The following is a 25,613-nucleotide window of genomic DNA, read 5'->3' on the forward strand; positions in this document are numbered from 1 at the left end:
GGAAACATAGGACAAATACTCTCTGACATATATTGCAGCATTTTCTTCATGAATTCCTCTTCCAAAATAATGGAAATATAAACAAAAAGAAACATGTGGGGCCTAATTAAATACAAAAGTTTTTCACAGCAAAGACAATAAATGAAATGGGAAAAAAAAAAAAAAACAGCTCACATGTTGGGAGAAAACATTTGCAAACAAAGTAACCAACCAGGGATTCAGTTCAGCTCAGTTCAGTTCAGTCGTTCAGTCTTGTCCGACTCTTTGCAACCCCATGAATCGCAGCACGCCAGGCCTCCCTGTCCATCACACACTCCCAGAGTTTACTCAAACTCATGCCCATTGAGTCGGGGATGCCATCCAGCCATCTCTTCCTCTGTTGTCTCCTTCTCCTCCTACTCCCAATCCCTCCCAGCATCAGGGTCTTTACCAATGAGTCAACTCTTTGCATGATGTGGCCAAAGTATTGGAGTTTCAGCTTCAACATCAGTCCTTCCAATGAACACCCAGGACTTATCTCCTTTAGGATGGACTGGTTGGATCTTCTCGCAGTCCAAGGGACTTTGAAGAGTCTTCTCCAACACCACAGCTTAAAAACATCAATTCTTTGGCACTCAGCTTTCTTCACAGTCCAAATCTCACATCCACACACGACCATTGGAAAAACCATAACCTTGACCAGATGAACCTTTGTTGGCAAAGTAATGTCTCTGCTTTTTAATATGCTATCTAGGTTGGTCATAACTTTCCTTCCAAGGAGTAAGCGTCTTAATTTCCTGGCTGCAGTCACCATCTGCAGTGATTTTGGAGCCCCCCAAAATAAAGTCTGTCACTGTTTCCACTGTCTCCCCATCTATTTCCCATGAGGTGATAGGACTGAATGCTATGATCTTAGTTTTCTGAATGTTGAGCTTTAAGCCAACTTTTTCACTCTCCTCTTTCACTTTCATCAAGAGGCTTTTTAGTTCTTCTTCACTTTCTGCCGTAAGGGTGGTATCATCTGCATATCAGAGGTTTTTGATATTTCTCCCGGCAATCTTGATTCCAGCTTGTACTTCCTCCAGCCTAGCCTTTCTCATGATGTACCCTGCATATAAGTTAAATAAGCAGGGTGACAATATACAGCCTTGACATACTCCTTTCCATATATGGAACCAGTCTGTTGTTCCATGTCCAGTTCTAACTGTTGCTTCCTGATCTGCATGCAAGTTTCTCAAGAGTCAGGTCAGGTGGTCTGGTATTCCCATCTCTTTGAGAATTTTCCACAGTTTACTGTGATCCACACAGTCAAAGGCTTTGGCATAGTCAATAAAACAGAAATAGATGATTTTCTGGAACTCCCTTGCTTTTTCTGTGATCCACCGGATGTTGGCAATATGTTCTCTGGTTCCTCTGCCTTTTCTAAATCCATCTTGAACATATGGAAGTTCATAGTTCACATATTGCTGAACCCTGGCTTGGAGAATTTTAAGCATTACTTTACTAACATGTGAGATGAGTGCAATTGTGCAGTAGTTTGAGCATTCTTTGGGATTGCCTTTCTTAGGGATTGGAATGAAAACGGACCTTTTCCAGTCCTGTGGCCACTGCTGGGTTTTCCAAATTTCCTGGCGTATTGAGTGCAGCACTTTCACAGCATCATCTTTCAGGATTTCAAGTAGCTCAACTGGAATTCCATGACCTCCACTAGCTTTGTTCGTAGTGATGGCCCACTTGACTTCACATTCCATGATGTCTCGCTCTAGGCGAGTGATCACATCATCATGATTATCTGGGTCATGAAGACCTTTTTTGTACAGTTCTTTTGTGTATTATTGCCACCTCTTCTTAATATCTTCTGCTTCTGTTAGGTCCCTACCATTTCTGTCCTTTTTTGAGCCCATCTTTGCATGAAATGTTCCCTTGGTATCTCTAATTTTCTTGAAGAGATCTCTAGTCTTTCCCATTCTATCTTCTTCCTCTATTTCTTTGCATTGACCACTGAGGAAGGCTTTCTTATTTCTCCTAGCTATTCTTGGGAACTCTAAATTCAAATAGGTATATATTTCCTTTTCCCTTTTGATTTTCACTTCCATTTTTTTCACAACTGTTTGTAATGCCTCATCAGACAGCCATTTTGCTTTTTTGCATTTCTTTTTCTGGGCATGGTCTTGATTCCTGTCTTCTGTACAATGTCATGAACCTCCGTCCATAGTTCATCAGGCACTCTGTCTATCAAAACAACAGAAATATATGATGCCATGCAAAAATATGACGGCTTACTTAACATTGAGATCTTTTTGTATATGCATTTTATATTCATAATTTTATATCATAAGAGCTTATTTATATGTTTATATGTTCATTGTATATGTTCAAAAAGCTATAGCAAGAATAGCTAGCATTGATTACTTCTGGGAAGTTGGCAAAGAGGTAGGAATAAAGAGAGAAAATGTATTTTACATCTCTCTGTGTTGTTTTTCTCTTGTTTTTTTTTGTCATGCAATTGCTTATTTTTATTTTCTTTTATTTTGGAGGGTGCCCTAGGACTCACTTTGGCTTACAGGGGAAAGTCAGCCTTTTTGGTTTGTATAACTACCTTATTTTAGAGATTAGGAATTGTCAGTAAAATGATATAACTTACTCAGGCACATGCTGTAGCAGAAGATATTTGTAAAAGTAAATCCTCTAGATGCGTACAGTACTTTTTCTCTCCCCTACACCTGTTCCGTTACATTGCTCATTCCTATGAAATATAGTCAGAAAACCATCAGTCATTCCAAATGTTCCAAGGATGTTTCCGAGTACAAGATTCAGAACAGAGATGGAAAGGTTCTCATAATACAATATTTGTTGCTATAATTCTTAAAAAATGCAATCACATTTTCTTTTTTTTTTAAAATTTTTAATTTTTTATTTTTCAGTGGATTTTGTCATACATTGATATGAATCAGCCATAGAGTTACACGAATTCCCCATCCCGGTCCCCCACCCCACCTCCCTCTCCACCTGATTCCTCTGGGTCTTCCCAGCCCACCAGGCCCGAGCACTTGACTCATGCCTCCCACCTGGGCTGGTGGTGTTTCACCACAGATAACATACATGCTGTTCTTTCGAAACATCCCACCCTCACCTTCTCCCACAGAATTCAAAAGTCTGTTCTGTACTTCTGCGTCTCTTCTTCTGTTTTGCATATAGGGCCATTGTTACCATCTTTCTAAATTCCGTATATATGTGTTAGTATGCTGTAATGTTCTTTATCTTTCTGGCTTACTTCACTCTGTATAATGGGCTCCAGTTTCATCCATCTCATTAGAACTGATTCAAGTGAATTCTTTTTAACGGCTGAGTAATATTCCATGGTGTATATGTACCACAGCTTCCTTATCCATTCATCTGCTGATGGGCATCTAGGTTGCTTCCATGTCCTGGCTATTATAAACAGTGCTGCGATGAACATTGGGGTGCACGTGTCTCTTTCAGATCTGGATTCCTCAGTGTGTATGCCCAGAAGTGGTATTGCTGGGTCATATGGCAGTTCTATTTCCAGTTTTTTAAGAAATCTCCACACTGTTTTCCATAGTGGCTGTACTAGTTTGCATTCCCACCAACAGTGTAAGAGGGTTCCCTTTTCTCCACACCCTCTCCAGCATTTATGCAATCACATTTTCAAGAATGAAATCAGATGCAAATGTATAAGCAGTTGGAACTGAAACATAAGCATGTATTCAGAGACCATGAATAGCTGTTTTCCCCCTCTAGACAGTTTTACAATGCAACCTTTTCAGTTCTCAGAGGAGGAGTGGCTGAGATTCCTGCTTAATCTTTAGGTAGCAACTTCCATTAAGGTCAGTTTGGTCCCTGCCCAGAGTTTTATGCAGGAATTTTGTGTTATACAGTGACTGTAGGGGAGCAAGGGTGATGAAACTATTTCATATAGACCTAGGAACTGTCTGAATGGGCCTGCTGCTTGGGATTTGTGTTGTGAAACTCTTCAATCCCTATGATGCCAATGGTTTTCTTTGGATCTTAACATTTTGGAGTCATAAGGAACATTAGGGATTACCTAATCCAAATGCTTTAATTTATATACAGAAAAATTGAGGTTTAGAAATGGAAAGGAGTTTCCTAAAACCATGGGTTTAGTCATTTTTGTTTGTTTCATGTTTTAGAAGGTACATACTTGCATTTTCCAGCTTTAGGGTAGCAACTAAACAGGAGGTTCACCTGGTTTTCATGGATTAATTTACTTGCAGGGTCTGAAAGTGTGGTTTCTGAACATCAGTATCAGTATTATATAGGAGTTTATTAGGAATGCAAATACTCAACCAGAAATGCTGAGGTTAGGGCCCCAAAACTTGTATTTTACCAAGCCTTTCCAGTGATTCTGATACATGCCCTAACTTGAGAATTTTCATTATTTATAGATTATCATTTGTTATAAATCTGTTGTGGCCAAACTCTCTCCTAACTATATTCAATGTATATTATATCATTTAATTCCACCATAGAGGTAAGATAATCTCTAAACTCTGAAGTTACCTCTTATTTTCTTCTGCAATCTTCTTCCACCTGGCTCATCTGCTCTCTGCCATTGCTGCCCTAATGCTACTACTTCTGGGCTCCTAATATTTGCATGTGACTGAATCTTAGATACTTGGACTCGAGTTTCATCTCTTGCTGTGTGATTTGGAGTAATTCCCTTCTCCTCTCTGGACTTCAAATTATTTGCATATAAAAAGAGAGTGCTGGGTCCATCGTTGACACCATTACCACATTTTTACTTCCACACTTGGAAAGGCCCTAATAGCTTTCATTTTCCTTTAATTAAATTGAAGTTACTCTTTTCCATGAATGGGGAGTCTTTGTTCTAAGTTTAATCTCCCATGTGTGGTTAAGGACATTTAAGGCTGAGACAGTCATGGAAGGCCTTCACCTGAAGCTAGGAATGATATTTTTATTGGGTAAAGACCTATCATGGTTGAGTGCCAGTTCAGACTATGGTGGGAAGCATTGTGATGAGTTTGAAAGAAGAAATAATGTGGCTTTTAAACAATTTTACTTGGTCAGATTTTTAGTGGCAAAGGGAAAAGTGTTGGAAAATTATGATATCCTTTTATTACCTAACCCACTGGCAGTGTGTCAGGGGCTCTTTGAGGAGGTGAATCCACCTAGCTTTCTCAAGGAAGTGAATTGAGACTTGAATTTGATATTTAAGTCATTGTGATGTCCGAATGGTCAAAAAAGTATGTACTATATGTAGTAGAAAGTGTGTTTGTCTTGAAGTAGAGTAGTTTTTATTTAAATTGTCAACTCTGTCATTTGCTAGCTGTGTACTTCTGAGAAAGGACTTAACCTCTTTGTGTTTCAGTGTTCTCTTTTGTAAAATAGGGCTAATAACATGTACTTTGGCTATTTCCAGGAAAGACATGAGACAGTATGTGCTAAAGTGTCTGAAACATGATAAAGGCTTGATAAATGTTTGTTGTTGAAGCCCACCTAGAATGTAGCCAGCAGTTACTCAAGTTAATTGGCATTGATTTTAGTGTTGGAAACAGCACTTCAGAGAAAGAGCTAGATGATTTATATTCTATCATTAGGGCCATTCCTTTGGATATCCCAGAATTCCCTGGAAAAAATTTAGTTATTTCTGGAAAAGCTCTGACCAAGCAAAACCTGAGAGAAGAGGTTGGAATACATTAAAACAGAGAACATAATTTTCTGGGCAAGGGACACAAGGGAGATGCCTGCTTAAAAGGTGATATTATTATACCTTACACCCAAACACCTCCTGGATTCCATTGTCTGCCTTAGTCCAGATGCCAACACTAGTGAACTGACCTGTGGGTTAGTGAAGACTGGGGTTTCAAGAAAACTCTAATTTCAGGCATTATCATTTATTATCTATTTCTACTGGCCAAATTCTACACTAGGTGCTTCATCTATTATCTCATTTAATACTTCTAATGAGGTATGGAATTATTATTTCATTTTTTTAGGTTGAGACAAATTGCCTTTATGAAGTTCACCCAGCTAGTAAGTGGTAGACCTAGAATTGGAACCCAAATCTGTCAAACTCCATCTTCCTAGCTTGGCCACTTTAGAAGTCTTTGAGTCACAAATCCAAGTGGTCCAAGAGCAGCTTCTCCCTTCATTTAAGTGGTCACTATAGAATTCATTTTCTCTGCCTTTTTCTATCTCTTTCTACTTTTATTCTCTTGGGGATTAGGCTGTGACTTATTGAGATGGATCTGGTCCCAAGTTTTCTGCCTCCCTGAGCAATACATAGAAAGTTTGGACCCAAAAACACTGCTTCTACTTTAGCCCTCAGCTAAGTAATCAAAGAAGTATAACTTGCCTTACAGCAAAATAGCATGTGTGGAAACGATTACCTATTCATCAGATTGACTTTCTACTGAGTGTTCTTTAATTACAACTCTCAGCTCTGTCTATCCAGGTTCATTAATAGCTTTTTTTTTTTTTTATCATGTGACATAGATGTGTGCTGTTCGCTAAGTGGCCTCAGTTGTGTCTGACTCTTTGTGACACTTTGGACTGTAGCCTGCCAGGCTCCTCTGTCCATGGAATTCTCCAGGCAAGAAAACTGGAGGGGGTTGCTGTGCCCTCCTCCAGGGGATCTTCCTGACCCAGGGATCAAACTCTTATCTCTTTTGTGTCCTGCCTTGAAAGACAGGTTCTTTACCACTAGCACCACCTTGGAAGCCCATGCCATAGATATCTGCTTACATCTGGAAAAAAATTAGGAGGAATCACTGACTAAAGACGTTCACCAAACGTTTGACACAGTAAGGATACACATCATGTCATGTATTCGTTTCTTCTGATGACGGGAAAGTGAAGGGGAAGATAGGTCTTGCCCAAAGTCATATACGAAGCATCCAGATCCCCAACTTTTAGTCCAATAGGTCCTCTACCGTTACAATGGTACTTAATATACATTTACTGATCATATTAGAATTGGCTGATGGATGAGTTAGGCAGGTCTTTCTGGTATCCCAAAAGCAAATCATGTAGGAAATAGTATAGCATTGAGCAAAATTTAAAAGCACACAAGTCCCTAACTAGGTCTCATGTTTAGCTGGTTATACCAATATGATTATACCAGTTATGTTACATAACTGTTCATGCTCATTGGTTAGTGTCTATGGCATATTAATTGTAAAATATTTTGAACGTCAGTTCTTCCTATAAGTGCTAAGCAGATAATGTAAATGAGGAAGGTAGATCATGTGAGTATTTTCAAATTGAAACGCATTAAGGCAAATGACCTTTAAGTGTACCATGATCACAGTGAATTTTAGCTAATAGCAAAGTTTTGAGATTGCATTTATTTCCATTTAAGCAGCTACCAACTATTTAGAAAATTTAAAAAGAACATTCTAGAGCAATGCTAACAAGTAGAAATGTAATGTGAGCATGTGAGTACTTTTTAATTGAAATTTTTACTGAGATAGTTATGGAGCTTAAGTGCAAATAGAAATGTGGTGTAGTATTTGCCTAGTTACCCTCTAACTTTTTAGAAAACTAGTATAATACAATGATCAGCATATTGACATTGATTCAATTCACCAATAGTTTTCAGAAGTTTCTGATTTAATTTGTGTGTGTGTATGAGTGTATTTAGTTCTATACAAATTTATTACATGTGTAGGTTTGTGTATCTACCACTACAATCAAGGTACTGGACAGTTCTACCTCTGAAAGGGTTCCTTCTGTTGCCCTATTATAGCCACACTTTCTTACCTCCCAACCACCACCCCCAACCCTTGGAAACCACAAATTATTTCTTTATCTCTATAATTTTGTTATTTTAAAAATGTTGCATATCATACAATTTGTGACCTTTGGGATATAAAATATTTTATTTATTTATTTTAACTGGAGGATAGTTACTTTACAATATTGTGATTGTTTTTTGCCATGCAACAGCATGAATCGGCCATAAATAAACATGTATCACCCCCATCCTAAATCCCCCTCCAACCTTCCTCCCCACCCTATCTCGCTAGCTTGACCCAGAGCAATGGCTTTGGGTGCCCTTCTTCATGCATTGAACTTGCACTGGTCATCTATTTTATGTATGGTAATGTGTATGTTTCAATGCTATTCTCTCAAATCATGTAAATTTTAGAATAGGCTTTCTTATGCCTCCAAAAATCCTTGCTGGATTTTTTTTTACAGAATTATGTTAAGCCTATAGATCAGTTTGGAGAGAACTGATGTCTTTACTATGTTGAGTTTTATAATTCATGAACATGGTATATAACTTTATTTGTTTAGACATTCTTTGATTTATTTAACCAGCCTTTTGTAATTTTTCAGCATACAGTCTCCTGTGTAGATTTTGTTAAGGGTATATCTAAATATTCAATGCTCTTTGGAGTGATTTTAAATGGTATTATGTTTTAAATTGCAGTTTCTACCTGGTCATTGTTAAGTATATAAGAATATTACCAATTTTTGTGTGTTGATCTTATATCTTGTGACCTTGCTGAACTCACTTGTTAGTGCTGGAAATGTTCCATAGGTTCTCTGGGGCTTTCTTTGTAGACAATCGTGTCTGCAACTAGAGACAGTTTTATTTTTTCTCTTCCAAGTTGTATACTTTTAATTTATTTCCCTTGCCTTATTGCAGTGGGTAGAACTTCCAGTATTGTGTCAAATAAGAGTGATGAAAGTGGATGTTCTCTCCTTTTTCTTGATCTTAGAAGAAAAGCATTCAGCCTTTTACCATTAAGTATGATGTCACCTAGTAAGGAATCCACCTGTAATGCAGGAGACCCGGTTTGATTCCAGGGTTGGGAAGATTCTCTGGAGAAGGGATAGGCTTCCCACTCCAGTATTCTTGGGCTTCCTTGGTGGCTCAGATGGTAAAGAATACACCTGCAATGCGGGAGACCTGAGTTGATCCCTGGGTTGCGAAGATCCTTTGGAGGAGGGCATGGCAACCCACTCCGGTGTTCTTGCCTGGAGAATCTTCATGGACAGAAAAGCCTAGCTGGCTTCAGTCCATGTGGTCCCAAAGAGTTAGACATGACTCAGCAACTAAGCAATTACAGCACATTATGTCACCTGTAGGGATTCTTTTTTATTTTTTACTTCTCTGTAGGGTGAGTAGAATAAAGATATTCTTTATTTATTTTTTTTCAAAGAACACACCTTTTTTTTCATTTATTTTTATTAGTTGGAAGCTAATTACTTTACAATATTGTAGTGGTTTTTGCCATACATTGACATGAATCAGCCATGGATTTACATGTATTCCCCATCCCGATCCCCCCTCCCTCCTCCCTCCCCATCCCATCCCTCTGGGTCTTCCCAGTGTACCAGCCCTGAGCAGCCCAGGTTGGATGCATGAGACAAGTGCTCAAGATATTCTTTATTAAGTTGAGGAAGTTTTTGTCTATTCCTAATTTTTCAAAAATTTTTTATCATGAATAAGTGTCACATATGTGAAGTAAAATTTTCTAAAAGCCCCATAAAATTTTTAAAGTAGTATTAAGTTTAATATAGTATATCCAAAGTATTATTATTTTGGTATATGCTACTCCTGCTGTTGTTTAGTCACTAAGTCATGTCTGACTCTTTGTGACCCCATGAACTGTAGCCTGCCAGGCTCCTCTGTCTATGGGATTTCTGAAGCAAGAATACTGGAGTTGGTTGCTATTTCCTTATCAATTTTTGGTATATAATCAATATAAAATTATTAATGAGATATTTTACCTCCTTTGTGTACTCAACCTTAGAAACCTGGTTTGTATTTTGCACTCACAGAACATATTAATTCAGACTAGCCAGTTGTGGCTAGTTGCTACTATATTAGACAGCGTGGGTCTAAAATGATGAAATCTCAAGATGGAAGCAGTTCAATATATTTTAACCACAGAATTTGAGTTGATCTATTTTGTTTTTCTTTCTTCAATCTTTATTAAGATCCCATAGTGAGCAGGATGGCATAGTCCATCTGAGCATTGTGAATTCTCAAACCAAACCAGTAGTACAGTATAACAATTTTTATGCTTTTTTAAAAAAGTATAGTTGAACATGTAGATTGTTTTAGTCTGATATAAGGGAATCAATAAATATAGAAATTATAGCCATATTTTGTCCAGTTTTGTCACTAGTATAGCTAGAGCTCCTGGATTAAGTAAATAAGCATGAACTAAAATTGTAGGATATCAGTGGAGTGGGTGGGATGACAAAATCTAAAATTATAGACCTCTCGGAAAACAGCTGTATAATTTTGGATAAATCCCTTGACCTTCTCAGTCCTCAGTTAACCCATATGGAAAATTAAGGCCCTAAGGACCCTTCCAATTCTAAGACTATAACAAAGTTCTTTGATCAAACTTCTTTGATCATGCATTCGATCAATAAATATATTTGAGGACTCTAATATATGCCAGGAACCTGCATACAGACAAACATTATTATTTATTTTCTCTTGTAGCTTATACTCTAGTGAGAGAGATAAAATTAAACAAATAATTACAAAACTAAGTTGAGTGATGAAACTGCTACAGGGTGAAAAATTCAAAGTCATTTAACCTACTGGGCAGAGGGAGGTGATCAGGAAAAGATTTCCTGACATTTAAGCAGAGCGTATTAGCTTTTTATCCCATTGTTAAATTAACTTACGCTGAAAGCTAAAATGTCAGTATAAATTTAAGCATATTAGTGGTGATATTCTCACTGCCTGTAAAGTAAACATGGTACTCAAAGACAGAAGACTGTTCTCTTTGTGGACAGAAATTTTATAATGTTAATAATAGTAAAATTATTCTGAGGAAAGCAACCAGAATGTTCATTGCCAGGTTTTGAAATATAACAAGCAACAGTCAAAGGGACTGGGATTTATTTTTTTTTTAATCTGGAGATGGGTTGAATTTCAGTGGAATGATGGAAAGGTAAGCTTAATAAGATAGATGAAATGTTGTCACAGGGCAATGGCAGCAATTTTGTTCTGTGTGGTCCCAAGGAGGAAGCTATAGAAAGAAAGATATCAGGAAAATTTAAGAATAGTCAAAGGGATCCATAGTTAGGGTACAGAGGTTGGGGGAATTGAATTTGATGATCTTCATAGTTCCTTTGAACTTTGAAATTCCAGTAAATTCAATATCATTTAGGGAGATGTAAAACCAATGAAATCCATTAGGTTATTTTCTTTAATTTTGAAAATGGAACATTGACAAAATTTGGACATTGAGTAGGAAAAATCCTGGGAGGTATAATTTTAAGTCAATAACTCAGAGAAAGCCTGGAAACTATCTAAAAACTCAGGATACATAAGGCTAGAGATCAAAAATACCAAGAACTTGGAAAAATGCAAACAACCACAGCATAAGTACCTGGTCAAATCAAAGAGGCTATTGCAGGGAGACAGGACATCTCTTAAAGACTAGAAAGAAGGTCCTAATTTGGAGAAGAGGGAAGCACACAACTTGTAGGGTTTGAGGGGGTAGGAATTTCCAGGAATCCAGAATGGGATAGGAGAGTGACTAGGGAGAATTCCAGATGAGGCAGAGAATTTAGAGGTTTGGAGATCTGTTTCAGAGTGGGAGAGATGGATGCATGTCTCTGTCTTTCATTTTATCATTCTAATTTTTACTGTTTTACCACTCCCCAGTCCTGGCATCTCCACAATCAAGTATCTCTCTTTCATTTGCAAAGTGTATTATTATTTTCACACTTATTTTAAGAAAACTTCATTTTATTTTTTAAACTTAAGTAACAGAGGAATTGATTAAACCTTTGTCCACTACTCTTCAAAAATCTTGAATTATTAAAGGTAGTTTTTTAAAAAATTTTATTTTATTAGTTGGAGGCTAATTACTTCACAACATTTCAGTGGGTTTTGTCATACATTGACATGAATCAGCCATAGAGTTACACGTATTCCCCATCCCGATCCCCCCTCCCACCTCCCTCTCCATCCGACTCCTCTGGGTCCTCCCAGTGCACTAGGCCCGAGCACTTGTCTCCTCCATCCCACCTGGGCTGGTGATCTGTTTCACCATAGATAATATACATGCTGTTCTTTCGAAACATCCCACCCTCACCTTCTCCCACAGAGTTCAAAAGTCTGTTCTGTACTTCTGTGTCTCTTTTTCTGTTTTGTAAAGGTAGTTTTGACTTGTGTGTTTGTTCTTGATTGAATTTCCCCCCTTTTAAGTCAATAGCACTTGATAGAAAAAAAGATTCTGTTTTTAGTGCTACTGCCAGGCTGTGCTTATAGTTGGTGGGTTTAAGAATGGGAAAGGCAGATAATCAAAGATCTGTTTCTCTGGTCTAGTTACAGTTGTGATGTTCATTGCCTTCCTAGTTCCTAAAATGAGAAGGTTGTCTAGGAAATCAGAGTATCTGCTTTGGCATGATAGTAGGGATAAAAAGGTGTTTGAAGAAGAACACCAAGAAACTCTGCTTGACTGAAATGAAAAGAGTGGATTGTCAAGTGAATGCTTTAAGGACTGCAATAGTCCTATTGAAGATTTATTCCAAACCTAAGAGGAATCATTCTTGACTCCTTACCCCCACCCAGCTCCCTCCTTAGTGGCACCCTGAATCTGAGTTGCTTCTTTATTTAAGACTTCATATGAACCATCCACTTTTATAATTAAGAGTTAATGAAAAAAATAAAGCTAGTATCAACAAATATTATCAATAAATCTATTAGAGGAATATCTTACATACTCTTCTTATAAAATAGCAAGATGATGGATACCAATAATTAAATTATGAGTAGACATCAACATTCAAAAAACTAAGATCATGGCATCAGGACCCATCACTTCATGGCAAATAGATGGGGAAACAAAGGAAACAGTGACAGACTTTCTTTCCTTGGGCTCCAAAATCACTGCAGATGATGACTGCAGCCATGAAATTAAAAGATGTTTGCTCCTTGTAAGAAAAGCTATGACCAAACTAGACAGCTTATTAAAAAGCAGAGACATTACTTTGGCAACAAATGTCCATATAGTCAAAGCTATGGTTTTTCTAATAGTCATGTATGGATGTGAGAGTTGGACCTTAAAGAAGGCTGAGCGCTGAAGAATTGATATTTTCAACTGTGGTGTTGGAGGAGACTCTTGAGAGTCCCTTCGACTATAAGGAGATGAAACCAGTCAATCCTAAAGGAAATCAATCCTGAATATTCATTGGAAGGACTAATGCCGAAACTGAAACTCCAGTACTTTGGCTAGCTGATGTAAAGAGCCGACTCATTGGAAAAGACCCTGATACTGGGAAAGATTGAAGGCAGGAGGAGAAGGGGGTGACAGAGGATGAGATGGTTGGATGGCATCACCGACTCAATGGACATGAGTTTGAAAAAGCTTCGGGAGATGGTGGACAGGGATGCCTGGCATGCTGCAGTCCATGGGGTCGCAAAGAGTCAGACACAACTGAGTGACTGAACAACAGCAACAGACATTCTCTAATTCATTTATCAAATCTCTTCCTGGTATGCCTGGTATTTCACTGATAAATGGCTCACCCAGATGTTGGCAGCTTGTAGTATATTAGAGAGTAAGTCCCATCATTTGAGATTTCCCTACTTGATTTGTTTCTTTAGCAATTCATTCTTAAGGGAAAATAATGAGCAACTAGTATTGGGCTTGTTACTGCCAGTCTTGGGCACTTGTAGGCCCTCCAGGTCAAATGGAGGCCATTGTATGAGGCCAGCTGATGACAAGAAAGAATGAGAGCTATTCTGTGCTTCTAGCTGTTTCAAGAGGCAGAAATTTGTATTTTTTTTTTTTTTGGTAGCAAACTTTTATTGAAATCTTACATAACTCAAGCTTTATAAAAAGCCAACATAATTGAAAATTGGGTTCTCCCTCTAAAGTCTTAAGTATTCAAAGCCTGAAACGGTTAATTTAAAATCAAGCAAACAAATATAACAATAACAAAACCCCTCCAGCAGATCCTGCTGAAATACTTTAAAAAATCTAAATGAGTTTAATCTTTACAAAAGTTATTTTAGCTCAAAAACTATAAAATCAAAGTTTTCTTAATTCTAGAAAGAAGGGAGAGGATCTTTGACTTCATGCCATTTCTTTAGAACATCATCTTTTCCATCAAATTTGGCTACAAATCCAATTTCTGTGTGCCCGTTTTGGGAGGTTTCTTCTTGCAGAAGAGGCCAAGTAGAAACATGAAAGAGTAACTGACTAAGCAAGTAGGAAAGTGTTCTGTAATAGTGTGCAAAGAATGGAGAGTTCTGGGTTAATCTCTGGAACTTGATCTGGGTCATGACCTTGTCTTTGAAAGAGATCTAGAATGGGATCTTGAAGCTCATTTTGGTGCAGGGGACACAGAACGGGCCTTTGAGGGTGGAGCAGGTAGGGGTGAATTGGAACGGGATTGGCTCCTTGATCTAGATTTGGACTTTATATCACCTTTTCCATTTTCTTTGGGGGAACGAACGAGATCGAGAACGAGACCTACTTCGAGATTTCTCATAGCCTTCGATCTGCTCCGAGAGCACGAACGGGAGCCCCGATCGGACTTGGGTTTAGATTTGCTTTTTGATCTAGATTTCCTGCCTTTGGAACGAGACCGTGACCGACCTTTGCTCTGAGACCTGGATCGGGAGCGACTTTTTGAGATACTTTGAGATCTACTGCGGCTGCTCCTACGACTTCTACTTCGTGACCGTCTTCTAGATCGTGACCATCCAGTTTATCCAAAGCACGCTTCATGTCAGAGTAGGAGCGAAACTCAATGACACCTTCATTTGTGCGTTCTTTCTGAGCATCTGCAAAGGTTACTTCACCTGCTTGTCTCATGAAATCCTTTAAATCTTGCCAACTGCAACGACTAGAAAGATCTTCTACAATAAGTCTGAATTCTGTGCGTACAGGTGGTCCATATTTGTCTCTCCCAGAGGATCTCCGACTGCTGTATCCACCTCCATCACTGCGGCTTCCGTAGCTGTAGCCGTCGCGATCTCGGCGCGGGCCGCGGGCTTGCGCCACGATCACGCGCTCGCCGCACATCTCCTTGCCGTTCAGCTCGTAAATGGCGTCGTCGGCGTCGCGGGAGTCCTGTAATTTTTTTTGAAGCCTTAGAATATCAGCCCTGGTGAAGTGAGGAAACGTACTTCTCAGTAAGTATAAAATGACCCAATTCAAATTTGGCATCATTGTACTTGAGTTAAGATGCATAAAAACAATTTCTTTATTACCATTTCTCAGTTAAGAAATGTATTATCCCTTGCCTTCCAATTACAAAAAATAATCTCATATTTGGATGATAATTTATAGATTCCAAGATATTCTCACTTTTTTTGGCCTTATTTGGTATTCTCATAAGCCCCATGAGGGAGGTCTAAATCATCATTTTGTAAATGGGGAAATAGATTTGGAGAGATTAAGGAAATTGAGATTTAGCAGTTGTAAAAAGACAAAGATGAAGTTTATTAAAACCCAAGTATATTGGCTGCAGACCTAGTGTTCTTTTGAGGTATTGATCTTCACTGTCAAGGGCAAAGAAACTCACTGAAATAGACAAGTCACACAATAAGTAAATGGCAAAGCTAGCATACTCAAATTTTCAAATTTAATCCAAGATAAGAACTTGAACATTGGCAGTTTATCAGGGAGATGAGAAGCAGAAGTAAGGGAGCAGGGAGTACAAGACAGTATATCTAAAGAATCTTTCTTAAAAAAATCAACTTTTGAATTCATTGATTTTTTTCTATTATTTTTCTGTACTTTGTTTCATTAGTTTCTGCTCTAAATGTCATTATTTCCTTCCTTTTGCCTTATTTGGGTTTAGTTTGTGGAGTTTTTTGTTTGTTTCTTAAGGTAGAAGGTTGAGTTACTGATTTAAGGTCTTCCTTCTTTTTCTTCCATTAAAGATTATTACTAGGTATTGAATATAGTTCCCTGTGTTATATAATAGGTTCATATTAGCTTTATTCTTTATTAAAATCTGTCTTCATGATGATAAATTTCACTGCACTGGTTTTTCTGCATCCCATAAGTTTTATTATGTTTTCCTTTTCATTCATCTCAAGGGGTTTTCTCATTTCCTTTGTGATTTCATCTTCTAACCATTGGTTATTTAGAAACATTTAATTTTCACATACTTAGGAATTTCTCTAATATTCTTCTGTTATTGATTTCTAATTTTATTCCATTAAGAGAACAAACTTTGTAAGATTTCAATCCTTTTAAATATGTTGATGGCTATTTTATGGCCCATTCTGAAGAATATTCCATGTTCACTTGAAATAAACATATTCTACTGTGGTTAGAATCAGTGTTCTAGAACTCTGTGATGTCTAGTGGTTTACAGTGTTGGGTAGTATGCTTTTTAGTTGCAGTTTTTAGCAGTGTTTTTTCTTTTACTTGAAAAACCAATAAACAGGAAGCAATCAATAAAACTTTAAAAAAGGCAGGAAACTACTAGCCAAAGCAACATATAAAATGAAAATGAAAAAATATTTCCAACTTGCTTTCATATACTAAAATTCTTTTTCTTTTTAAATTTAGTTCTTGTGAAAAATAGTGTTTAGTAAATTACAAACATTAAGAATAATTCTGCTTAACTTCTTATTCAATTAATTAATCGTATTGTTGAATATAGTTAAATTGACACCATATACATTAGTAAAATTTAAAAGAAAAATACATTAAAGTGGAAAACAGAAGATACGCATTTTAGATCTGGCTCTGTCACTAACTTGCTCTATGGCCTACATGGAGAATCTGATTTCTCTGGACAGCAGTGTCTGTATCAGTAAATATGGACTATTCCAGCTCTAGTATTCTTTCTATGGGTATGAAAAAGCATGAGATTTGAGACTGAGAATTGAGTTTCTTTTAGAACTTCACCAGTTTCTCCAAGTGACTTTTTCCTCTCTAAGACTTGGTTATTGAACCTATAAAATGGGTATAATAATACACACCTTACTAGGTATTTGTTAAGTTTAAATGAGATTTCATAGGTAAAGTAGCTAGCACAGAGTGTGGTGAACAATAGATGCTTGCTCGTTAAATTTTTGTTTACTTTTCTTTATGAGTAATAAAAAAATTAATAGTAGTGATAATACTGATAGATGCTATGCATGTCTGTACTCTTTTAAATGATAATCAGAGTTTTCATATCTCATAGAGAGGAAAAATATTAATTCTTATGTAATTTTGGTAATTTTTATAGGTTAGAAAGTGTGAGGTAATAATGGAAACTTTCTAGAGTACAAAATACAAAGGAAAGTGTCAAGCTGATGTATCTTTTAATTTTCAATTTATTCTTTGTGCAAAACTATATCCCTTTGGAATTAGGCAGCTTTTAGAGCAATGATAACACTCTAACTTATATCTGGGCTTGCAATCTTGATATTTATTATCTCATTTCATTCTAATTCAGTATCTGATACATAGTAGAATTTAATCATAGAGCTATTGAATAACTAAGTTCCTCTTGCAATATTTTACTAAGTAAGGCAGCAAAGATAACATCATCACAATTTTTCTATGAAGCAACTGAACCTCAAAAGAGAGGCTAATTTTTTTTTCAGTGGGTTTTGTCATACATTGACATGAATCAGCCATAGAGTTACACGTATTCCCCATCCCGATCCCCCCTCCCCACTCCCTCTCCACCCGACTCCTCTGGGTCCTCCCAGTGCACCAGGCCCGAGCACTTGTCTCATGCATCCCACCTGGGCTGGTGATCTGTTTCACCATAGATAATATACATGCTGTTAAAAGAGAGGCTAATTAACTTACCCAGTGCCACAGGGCAAGTTATAAATTAAATCTGATATTTAGATATCCTGACTACTCCGCTGCTCCTCACTTAACTTCATCATATGTGCAAATTAAAGTTTCTTAGCCCTTGCCTGTCTATGCATTCTCCATATATAAAACAATATGTTTATTGTTTTAAAAAGGCTTTCACAAAGTTATTAAATTAGTGTGAAGAATATTTCTGATATGCCTTTCTTCTCCATATGGAAAGGCAGTGAGGAAAAAGGCTTATTATTACAAACTTAATGATTAATTATGTGTGAGTATTTGGTTATTTAGGTTTCCAACAGGTTAGCAGAAAGAAAAAAGTCCAGAAAGAGAGGAAACCTGGAGAAAAGACAGAGAGTAATAGAAGGTGGCTGGGACCACCAATTTCTGGTGCTTTCCATGTCAGGCTTCTTGTTTTCTACATTTTATTTTAGCTTAATTATTTCAAAACTTTTGGAGTATAGTAACATTTCCCACTAAATATTGTTAATTCTTAAGTGTCATTTTATTTTGCCTTGTCCCTAATTGATCTCTCCCTCATTGCTTCAAATACATGCTCAATTTTACAACGGAAGGCAGTGTTGTAAAAGTAGAAGTTGAAATATGGAAATTCCCTTCAGCATTCACCTTTTTAGTGCCTTTAATATTGACTTTGAGCTTTATTTTCTTCCAATAATCAGAAGAGTTTCACTAGTAATGCAGCTGGTTCACTTGTTGTCTATTATGTGGTATCTGCGGTATAACTGACAGGAAAAAAGCAACCTGAAAAGGCTAAGAAAAACAGTGAGCTCAGCTGTAGAGTTTCAGACATTCTGTTCTGTGTGGTTGTAAAATTTCATGCTTTCTTTTTCTCATGTGAATTCTATGTTACCAGATATCCTGTACACATATGACTATCCTGTGTTTCTCTCCCATATCCCATTTTTCTGTCCCATATCCCATTTTAATCTGTATCAGAATATATAATGGTCCTCTCATTTGAGCCAAGTAAGACACTTTGTACTTGACTACCATTGGCATGTGTTACTTCTCCCCTCTCCGACTAACCTAGTTAGAACACATTCCACATTCTCCAAACTAAAAACACTTCATCAAACTTTCTCACATATTAGAATCACTGTGAGGCAGATAATAAGTGAAATGAGAGTCTTATTAGTCATATTAAATGATGATAGCAATTGTTTCCTGCACACATCATGACTTACTCAGAGGCTGCTACAGTTTGACCTTTTAATTTTCAATTATTTTTTACTTAGAATTCATATAAACTGGAAATGTAAGTGATAGCAGTCACATGAGTTTTAATTTCAATTTTCTTTTGGTGTGTGCATAAATATTAACCTTGTTTTGACTTGTTTTCTCTAGGTTGAGATAAGTAGATGAAGAAAAAGCTCAGACCAATTATATTATAATTTAGTTGATATGCCCTAGGAAGGAAGTGGCATTTTAAATAGCATAATATTCTGGTAAATAGAGTGCTGGTACATAGGACAAGAATTATCATTCATATTTCAAATACTTTAATTATAATACCAAAAATTACTTAATGCAATATTTATATTAAGCATAACTGAGTCTTGCTTTGATTGACAATATAGTGTCCAGCATGTAGAAAATACTTACTAGAGGTGTGCAAAATTGAAATTAAATTAGACCTGTGTTTTCATACAATGAAGGTCTTTGGGGTCATTATTACAAACATAAGTTACTATAATACCATTTATTTATACAGCATTTTCAACTTTCTAATGTTTTTTAAATTTTTTAATTAAAGTTTTGATTGAAATATAGTTGATTTACAATGTTGTGTTAGTGTCTGGTTTACAGCAAAGTGATTCATATACATATATTCATATTCTTTTCCATTATGGTTCATTATAGAATACTGAATATAGTTCTTTGTGATATATAGTTAGACCTTGTTGTTTATCTCATAATGCTTTTTAAACACGAGATATTTCATTTGATGCTTTCTCTAACTATGTTGGGTAGGTAAAAGAAGTATTATATTCCTTATTTCATAAATAACATGGGTTGTATAGCTAGTAAGTGATGATATTAAGAATTTATTTTTAATCTCCTGGCCCCTAGTGTTCTGACTCATATGTTGCTCTTGTAATTTAATATTTGATATCTAGTAATATGCTGAATATTGTACTATTAAAGTTTAAAATCACTTATCCTTAAAAAATCTTTTAAAACCATAGCTTTTGAAATATACAGGTACTTTAAGAACGGAGTAATATATTTGATTTGATTTGCATAATAAAATCTGCCTTGCAGACAGTTGCAAATACCTGAATCACCTGGTCCAAAGTCTGGTACAACCCAAGTGCTCATTAAATAGTAGGTATTATTGTTACCTTTATCAGCTTGGTGTATTTGGTGTATTTGTTACTACATATTTGATTTTATGCTAGCTGTCTGTGTGCTGTGTGCTCAGTTGCTTCAGTCATGTCTGCCTCTCTGCAACCTATGGACTGTAGCCTGCCAGGCTCCTCTATTCATGGGATTCTCCAGGCAAAAATCCTGGAATTGGTTGCCATGCTCTTCTCCAGGGGATCTTTACAACTCAGTAGTCGAACCCATGTCTCCGTCATCTCCTACATTGCAGGCAGGTTCTTTACCCTGCCTTTACTGAGCCACCTGGGAAGCCATGTCTGATGCTTGCTAATTATTTTCTCCTTCATCACATTGCAAACCTCTCATGTTATACTTTATAGACACTGTCCACAGTACCTAGCTCAGTCCTGGCCACATATTTGAGTTTTAACTACTGGGTTAGAACTGTAGCTTCTGGTGAAAAGGACACTGGATATGGAGTCAGGAGATCTAGATAGCAGTAAGTTATCTTGATTAAGTATCTTTCCTTTCTCTGAGCCTCCTCAACGCTTTCATTTGTAAAATTTAGGAAATAGACTTCTTGAGTCTTTTACAACTCACAAATTCTGTGATTATATGATTAGATAATGGATCTTTTTCCTGAAACAAAGAATTGTACTGTAGTCAAATAAGCCTCTAAAGCCAGATAGAAAAATGTAGAGCCCAAGTCAGTTGACAAACCATCTCAGTTTTCCCGGAACTGTTCCTAGTTTTAACACGGCAAGTCCTGTGTCCCATGTATCCTCTCAGTCCTGATAGCCTCAGGTATTTTGGCAAATGGCGTTTTTCCTTTATAGTGGCTTTAAGTATTTTTGTCTTGAATTCTATATTGATAGATAGTGCTTGATTTTGGTGGTAGAGATAAGCAATTGAGTGAAGAAAAAAAAATAAGAAGAACCCATGATATATAAATGAGCACCCTTCTCTGGTTAGTGGTAATTCAATGTCATTGAATCAGTCACTTTGGAGAACTTCTTTGTACAGGGCACAGTATTAGGCTATGCTATCAAATGTAGGCATGTAGAAGATTTCATCTCTGTGACCCAGGCTATCTGTGTGTGTTGTGGGGGTAGGTTGGGAGTTATAGGAGATATACCTAAAAATTGTCCCCATATACCTCAAGATGATATATGATGATTAAATGTGTTAAACTATTCAGGGAAGGAAGTGGAGGCCAGTGAGAACTAGAAGAGGTAGAATTTAAGGTTTCAGAGGATTTGGATTGGTTATGGAAATGGCTATTCAAACAATCTAAGGGGTGGTACACACACCGCTATATAGTGCACAGGTCCTACAGGTAAATAACTGTTCATGTGGGGCCAATGTCCATGAAAACAAATACCACTAGTTCAAAAAAGGAAGTTCTTCAAGAGATACAAAAGGGAAGTTTGTGATGATGAGGCATTTGGGGTGAGTTCAAGGGAACTGTGGAAACGGAACTACTATGAAATGGTCTCTGCAACTTTTCTTCTGAGTTTTCCTCTACTTTTTAAGATTATTTAACTTAGGTCTCTGCTACCACAATCTTGTTTGTTTCTCACCACTGAATTATGGATATTCACATGCGATAGAGGAAAGGGCACAGGCTTCAAAAGCCAAAGAAGCCTCTACCAACTTATTAGCTTGTGACTTTGAATGAGTGAACTAGCTTTGCTGGAGCACTGTTTGCTCATTGATGAAACAGGAGCAAACATACCTACTTCACTGGGTTGTTCTAGAAATAAGGAAATAATTAATGTGTATAACATGCCAGACATTGTAGCTGGAAGATATTAGTGGCTCAGTGAATGGTACATTCCTCACCTATCTCCTTCTAGGGTTATGATCATATATTTGTTTACTTGTCTAAGTAAGAGGCAAAATCTTCAAATGGCCTCAAAGAGACTCACAAAGGAGTGTTCGAAACACAGAGGAAACATACTCTTCATATTTCTGGAAATCCCTGGAGATGTGGAGATTCAATTCCTTCTACCCACACTCCCAACCCTGTAGTTCATCTGTTTGTGTGATTTAAGTTGGGACATTAGCCCCTCTCAGGTCCATAAGAACACAAGTTCCTTTCCTTGACTTGACTCCGTCTATGTTTCATGCAAGCAGCCTGTCTAGCAGAGCAGATACAGTTGGCTACTAATGATCTGCAAGTGTTGAAAGCTGATTCCTTCCTCTCTGCTCCTGTGCACCAACAAAAACACATTAATAGGCGTAAACTCTAGGGCAAATTTCCCTGCTGCAGGGAATAAGATCTTGTCACTTTACCAGGAAAGCTTGGTTACTGAGGGATCTCATTATCTTCTCCAGGGCCTTTCTTTGGTTAATTTATGAAGTCCAAGAAGTGTGCTTTCAAAGCTGCTCAATGTCTCTGTCAGCATGCCCTTAATTTTGTAGGAATTTACCCTTCCTCTCACCTCTGCTCTCAGCAGCTCCTAACTCTCCTCTGAGTCCTTTTTGACCTCCTTCTAATTTTCCCCAAACCCTCTTCTAAACTTTCCCTCTATCCCCTCTCTAATTCCTCCATTTCTCATCCAGTCTATCTCCACTCCAACCAGTCCCCTGCTCTCTCCATCTTCCTGTACCCCATCACTCACTGACATGTCACTACTCCTGGAATATTCAAGCTTTGAGACTTTTCATTTCCCTCCCTCCCTTCCTCCTTCCCTCTCTCCCTCCTAATTTACTTGTGTCTTATTCATTCACTCAGATAAACCAAGAAATAATTATAACACTAGCAGAATTTGCAGGTTTATTGGTTTTTTAAAAAATCACTTGCAAATTTATTTTCTTTATTGAAAAGATGCTGCAATTGTTGTGATAAGGAAACTCTTGATAAGGAAAAAATCAAGTCAATATAACAACTACATTTTTAGATGTTAGTTTCTATTATCTATTCTCATGAATATAGTTAGAATAAATTGTAATTAAAACAGCCCCACATTAATGTAGGGTTCAAAGAAGGGGGCATGTAGGGTTGGTGAAAAAAAATGCAACTCAAAGTTATCAGGTTCAGTTCACAATCCAAGAGGCAGGGTTGTTGTACAGGTAGCCTTAGTTCATTGCCAGAGATTCAGTGGAAGATTCTGGGAGCAGCAAATGCTGATGACAGCTGAGGTTACAGAAGATAGGTTTCTTGGAGCAGTCACTAGGACAAAGAATCTACCCAGCAATTATTTCATCATGATGTCTTCTATTCCACCTGTGCCTAAAGCAATTGTAGTGACAATAACGGGATGGAAAAGATATAGTGTGGGTACTCTACTCGATGTTAGAATCATGTGTTTCAAGCCAGTGGATTCCAAGAATCAGAGGGTACCTTGGCGCATGAATAATGTCAAACTGGAGCTCTTCAACATGGTTTCCAATTTTAACTTCAACAGGTGGTGTTTTCTTGGTTATGGGTCCATTAATCAATGTATGGCCATCTACAGTTTCCAACATCAGAGGAAAGATGTTCCTGCCAATGGGCAGCTTCTCTCGAAGAACCACAGAGTGGTCAATGCTGTTCCTGTAGGAGCCTGAATCCACCATAGCTTTCTCAAAGAACTGTCGTCTTCCCAGTCATATTTCAACAGTAAACCATAGTGTACGAAATATGGATACTGGAAGTGAGGGGGATGCATATTTGTAGTTTGGCCCACCTGGGTTCCCCCTTACCACCAGGCCTCGATGTTTCCCACCTGCTGGGCATGATGAGACTTGACAGGGCAATCTCTGGTGAAATGACTGGTATGTCCAGAGTAGAGGCACACGTGGTCTTCATGGTGGTGGGCTCATTCAGCTTCATTGAGGTGTTGGTGACAGCTTGAAGCCTGCACTGGCTGGCTTTCAGCTGGTAAATTCTTGAGTCCAGCTCTCTCCTCAGAGGGACTTGCATCTTGTGAACTTGGATCAGGTTTACCACTTAGCTTCTCTTCTAGGGAGATGTATTGGGTGATCAGATCAGATAGATTGGTAGCTGGGCTTGTATGAGACAGTTCACTTCAGATAGAACTGGCAAGCCCTTCCTGAAATTGGATGCAGAGAGTGCTTGCACCCAAATTTTGTTATTGAATAATGAGGTGGAAGTGGGTTGCATGCTGGTGGATATGGTCCTCTCATTGGCAGAGCTTATGGATGTGGTGATTGGCATCTTCCATGTTTTCTGGATTGTCAAAAGTATCCTGAAGCACTTGTATGAAACTGTCAAATTGCTCCAGCAGGGGGCTTTAGATAGCTACTAATGGCTGGAACCACTTTTCTTCTTTACCTAGGAAGTAGTTGCCAACAAAACTTACTAGAGCTGCTTTGGTGGGATACAGGCACCCTATGACTCTCATGGAACTCTCCAATTGAACCAGAAACTCAGGAATCTTTTGGGTATCCCTACTGAAGGCTAAAGAATACTCTAGGGGGAAAGTTTCAGCCTCTCACTCATTGGAAGACTGTGGAAACTCTGAAGCTATTGTTTCAGCAGCTGTTAGACTGTCCAGAGACTCCTTGGGTGTTAAGAGTCCTAGGAATTCCTGGGCATCTTCAGGATCCTGGAGCTCCTGGGGAGCAGGGAACTCAAAGAATTCCAGGTATTTAGAGGTATCTTGGCATTTTGGTGCCTCCTGTAGCTCCTGGGCATTTGGGGGGTGCTGGGACTCTAATTTCTGGGGCTCCTGGCTTGCTGGAGCATTCTGGGTATCTGAGGACTTCTGAGCCTCCTTGAATTCTGGGGGTTTGTGGTCCTCCTGGGCCATTGGGAGTTTCTGAGGCTCCTTGGCCTCTGAGGGCTTTTGGAATCTGCAGGCTCCTGAAAGTTTGTAGATTATTGGAGGTGCTTGGGGATCTTGGGTTGTTGGGAGCTCCAGGGACCCTGAAGCTGCTAGGAGCTCCAAGGACTTTTGGGGCTCCTGGACTGCTGAGGTCTCCCAGGCTTGGAGGTCCTGAGACTCTCTGGGCTTCTGGGACTCCTTGACATCTGGGTACTCTTGGGGTTCCAAGACTGCTAGAAAATCCAGGGGCTCTGGCGGGGGGTCTCTGGGTCTCCTGGAGTGGTTCATCCTCCTTGGCTGCTTGGGGCTTCTGGAGTTCTGGGATGAGGGACTGCAAGGCAGCATTTTTCTCCATCAGCTGCTGCACTTGAGCCTGCAGAATTTCATTCTCTCATTTCAGAGCAATATTGGAGGCTGCTAAGTCCTCCATCATCTTTTAAGGAAATGAGGTTGGTTTGGCAGTTTGCTGCTGAGAGGGTAGGTGAGTGCTTGTGAGGTCTTTCTAAAAGCTCCTCACAGGCAGATATCAGGTTCTGTGAGCTTTCCAGAAAATGGGTATCTGTGTCCCACCAAGATTGGTTAACAAGAGGTCATTGTGAGCCTCCAGAGCTCAGCAAAGGGAGATATTAGATACACTGTGAAGAGAGTGGGATCTGAGGATCAGAAACTGTGGAAAGCACTCATTCGAAATAAATAATAACAAAAGTTGCCCGATGGTGCTGGATTTCTTTTACTATAGGCTTATATTCAT

General features: G+C 38.1%; 1 protein-coding gene and 1 pseudogene across 1 annotated transcript; both read right to left on the minus strand.

Moving 5' to 3' along the window:
* Nucleotides 1-13,742: 13,742 nt before the first annotated feature.
* LOC136154530 (serine/arginine-rich splicing factor 6 pseudogene) lies at nucleotides 13,743-15,146 on the minus strand (annotated as a pseudogene).
* Nucleotides 15,147-23,773: 8,627 nt separating this feature from the next.
* On the minus strand, nucleotides 23,774-25,295 carry RTL3 (retrotransposon Gag like 3). The gene is given in 2 exon segments (XM_065916784.1): nucleotides 23,774-24,900; nucleotides 25,007-25,295. Coding segments are annotated over 2 exon segments (1,416 nt in total).
* Between the last annotated feature and the right edge of the window lie 318 nt (nucleotides 25,296-25,613).

This window comes from Muntiacus reevesi, chromosome X (assembly GCF_963930625.1).
Source record: "Muntiacus reevesi chromosome X, mMunRee1.1, whole genome shotgun sequence".
Lineage (NCBI taxonomy): Eukaryota > Metazoa > Chordata > Mammalia > Artiodactyla > Cervidae > Muntiacus > Muntiacus reevesi.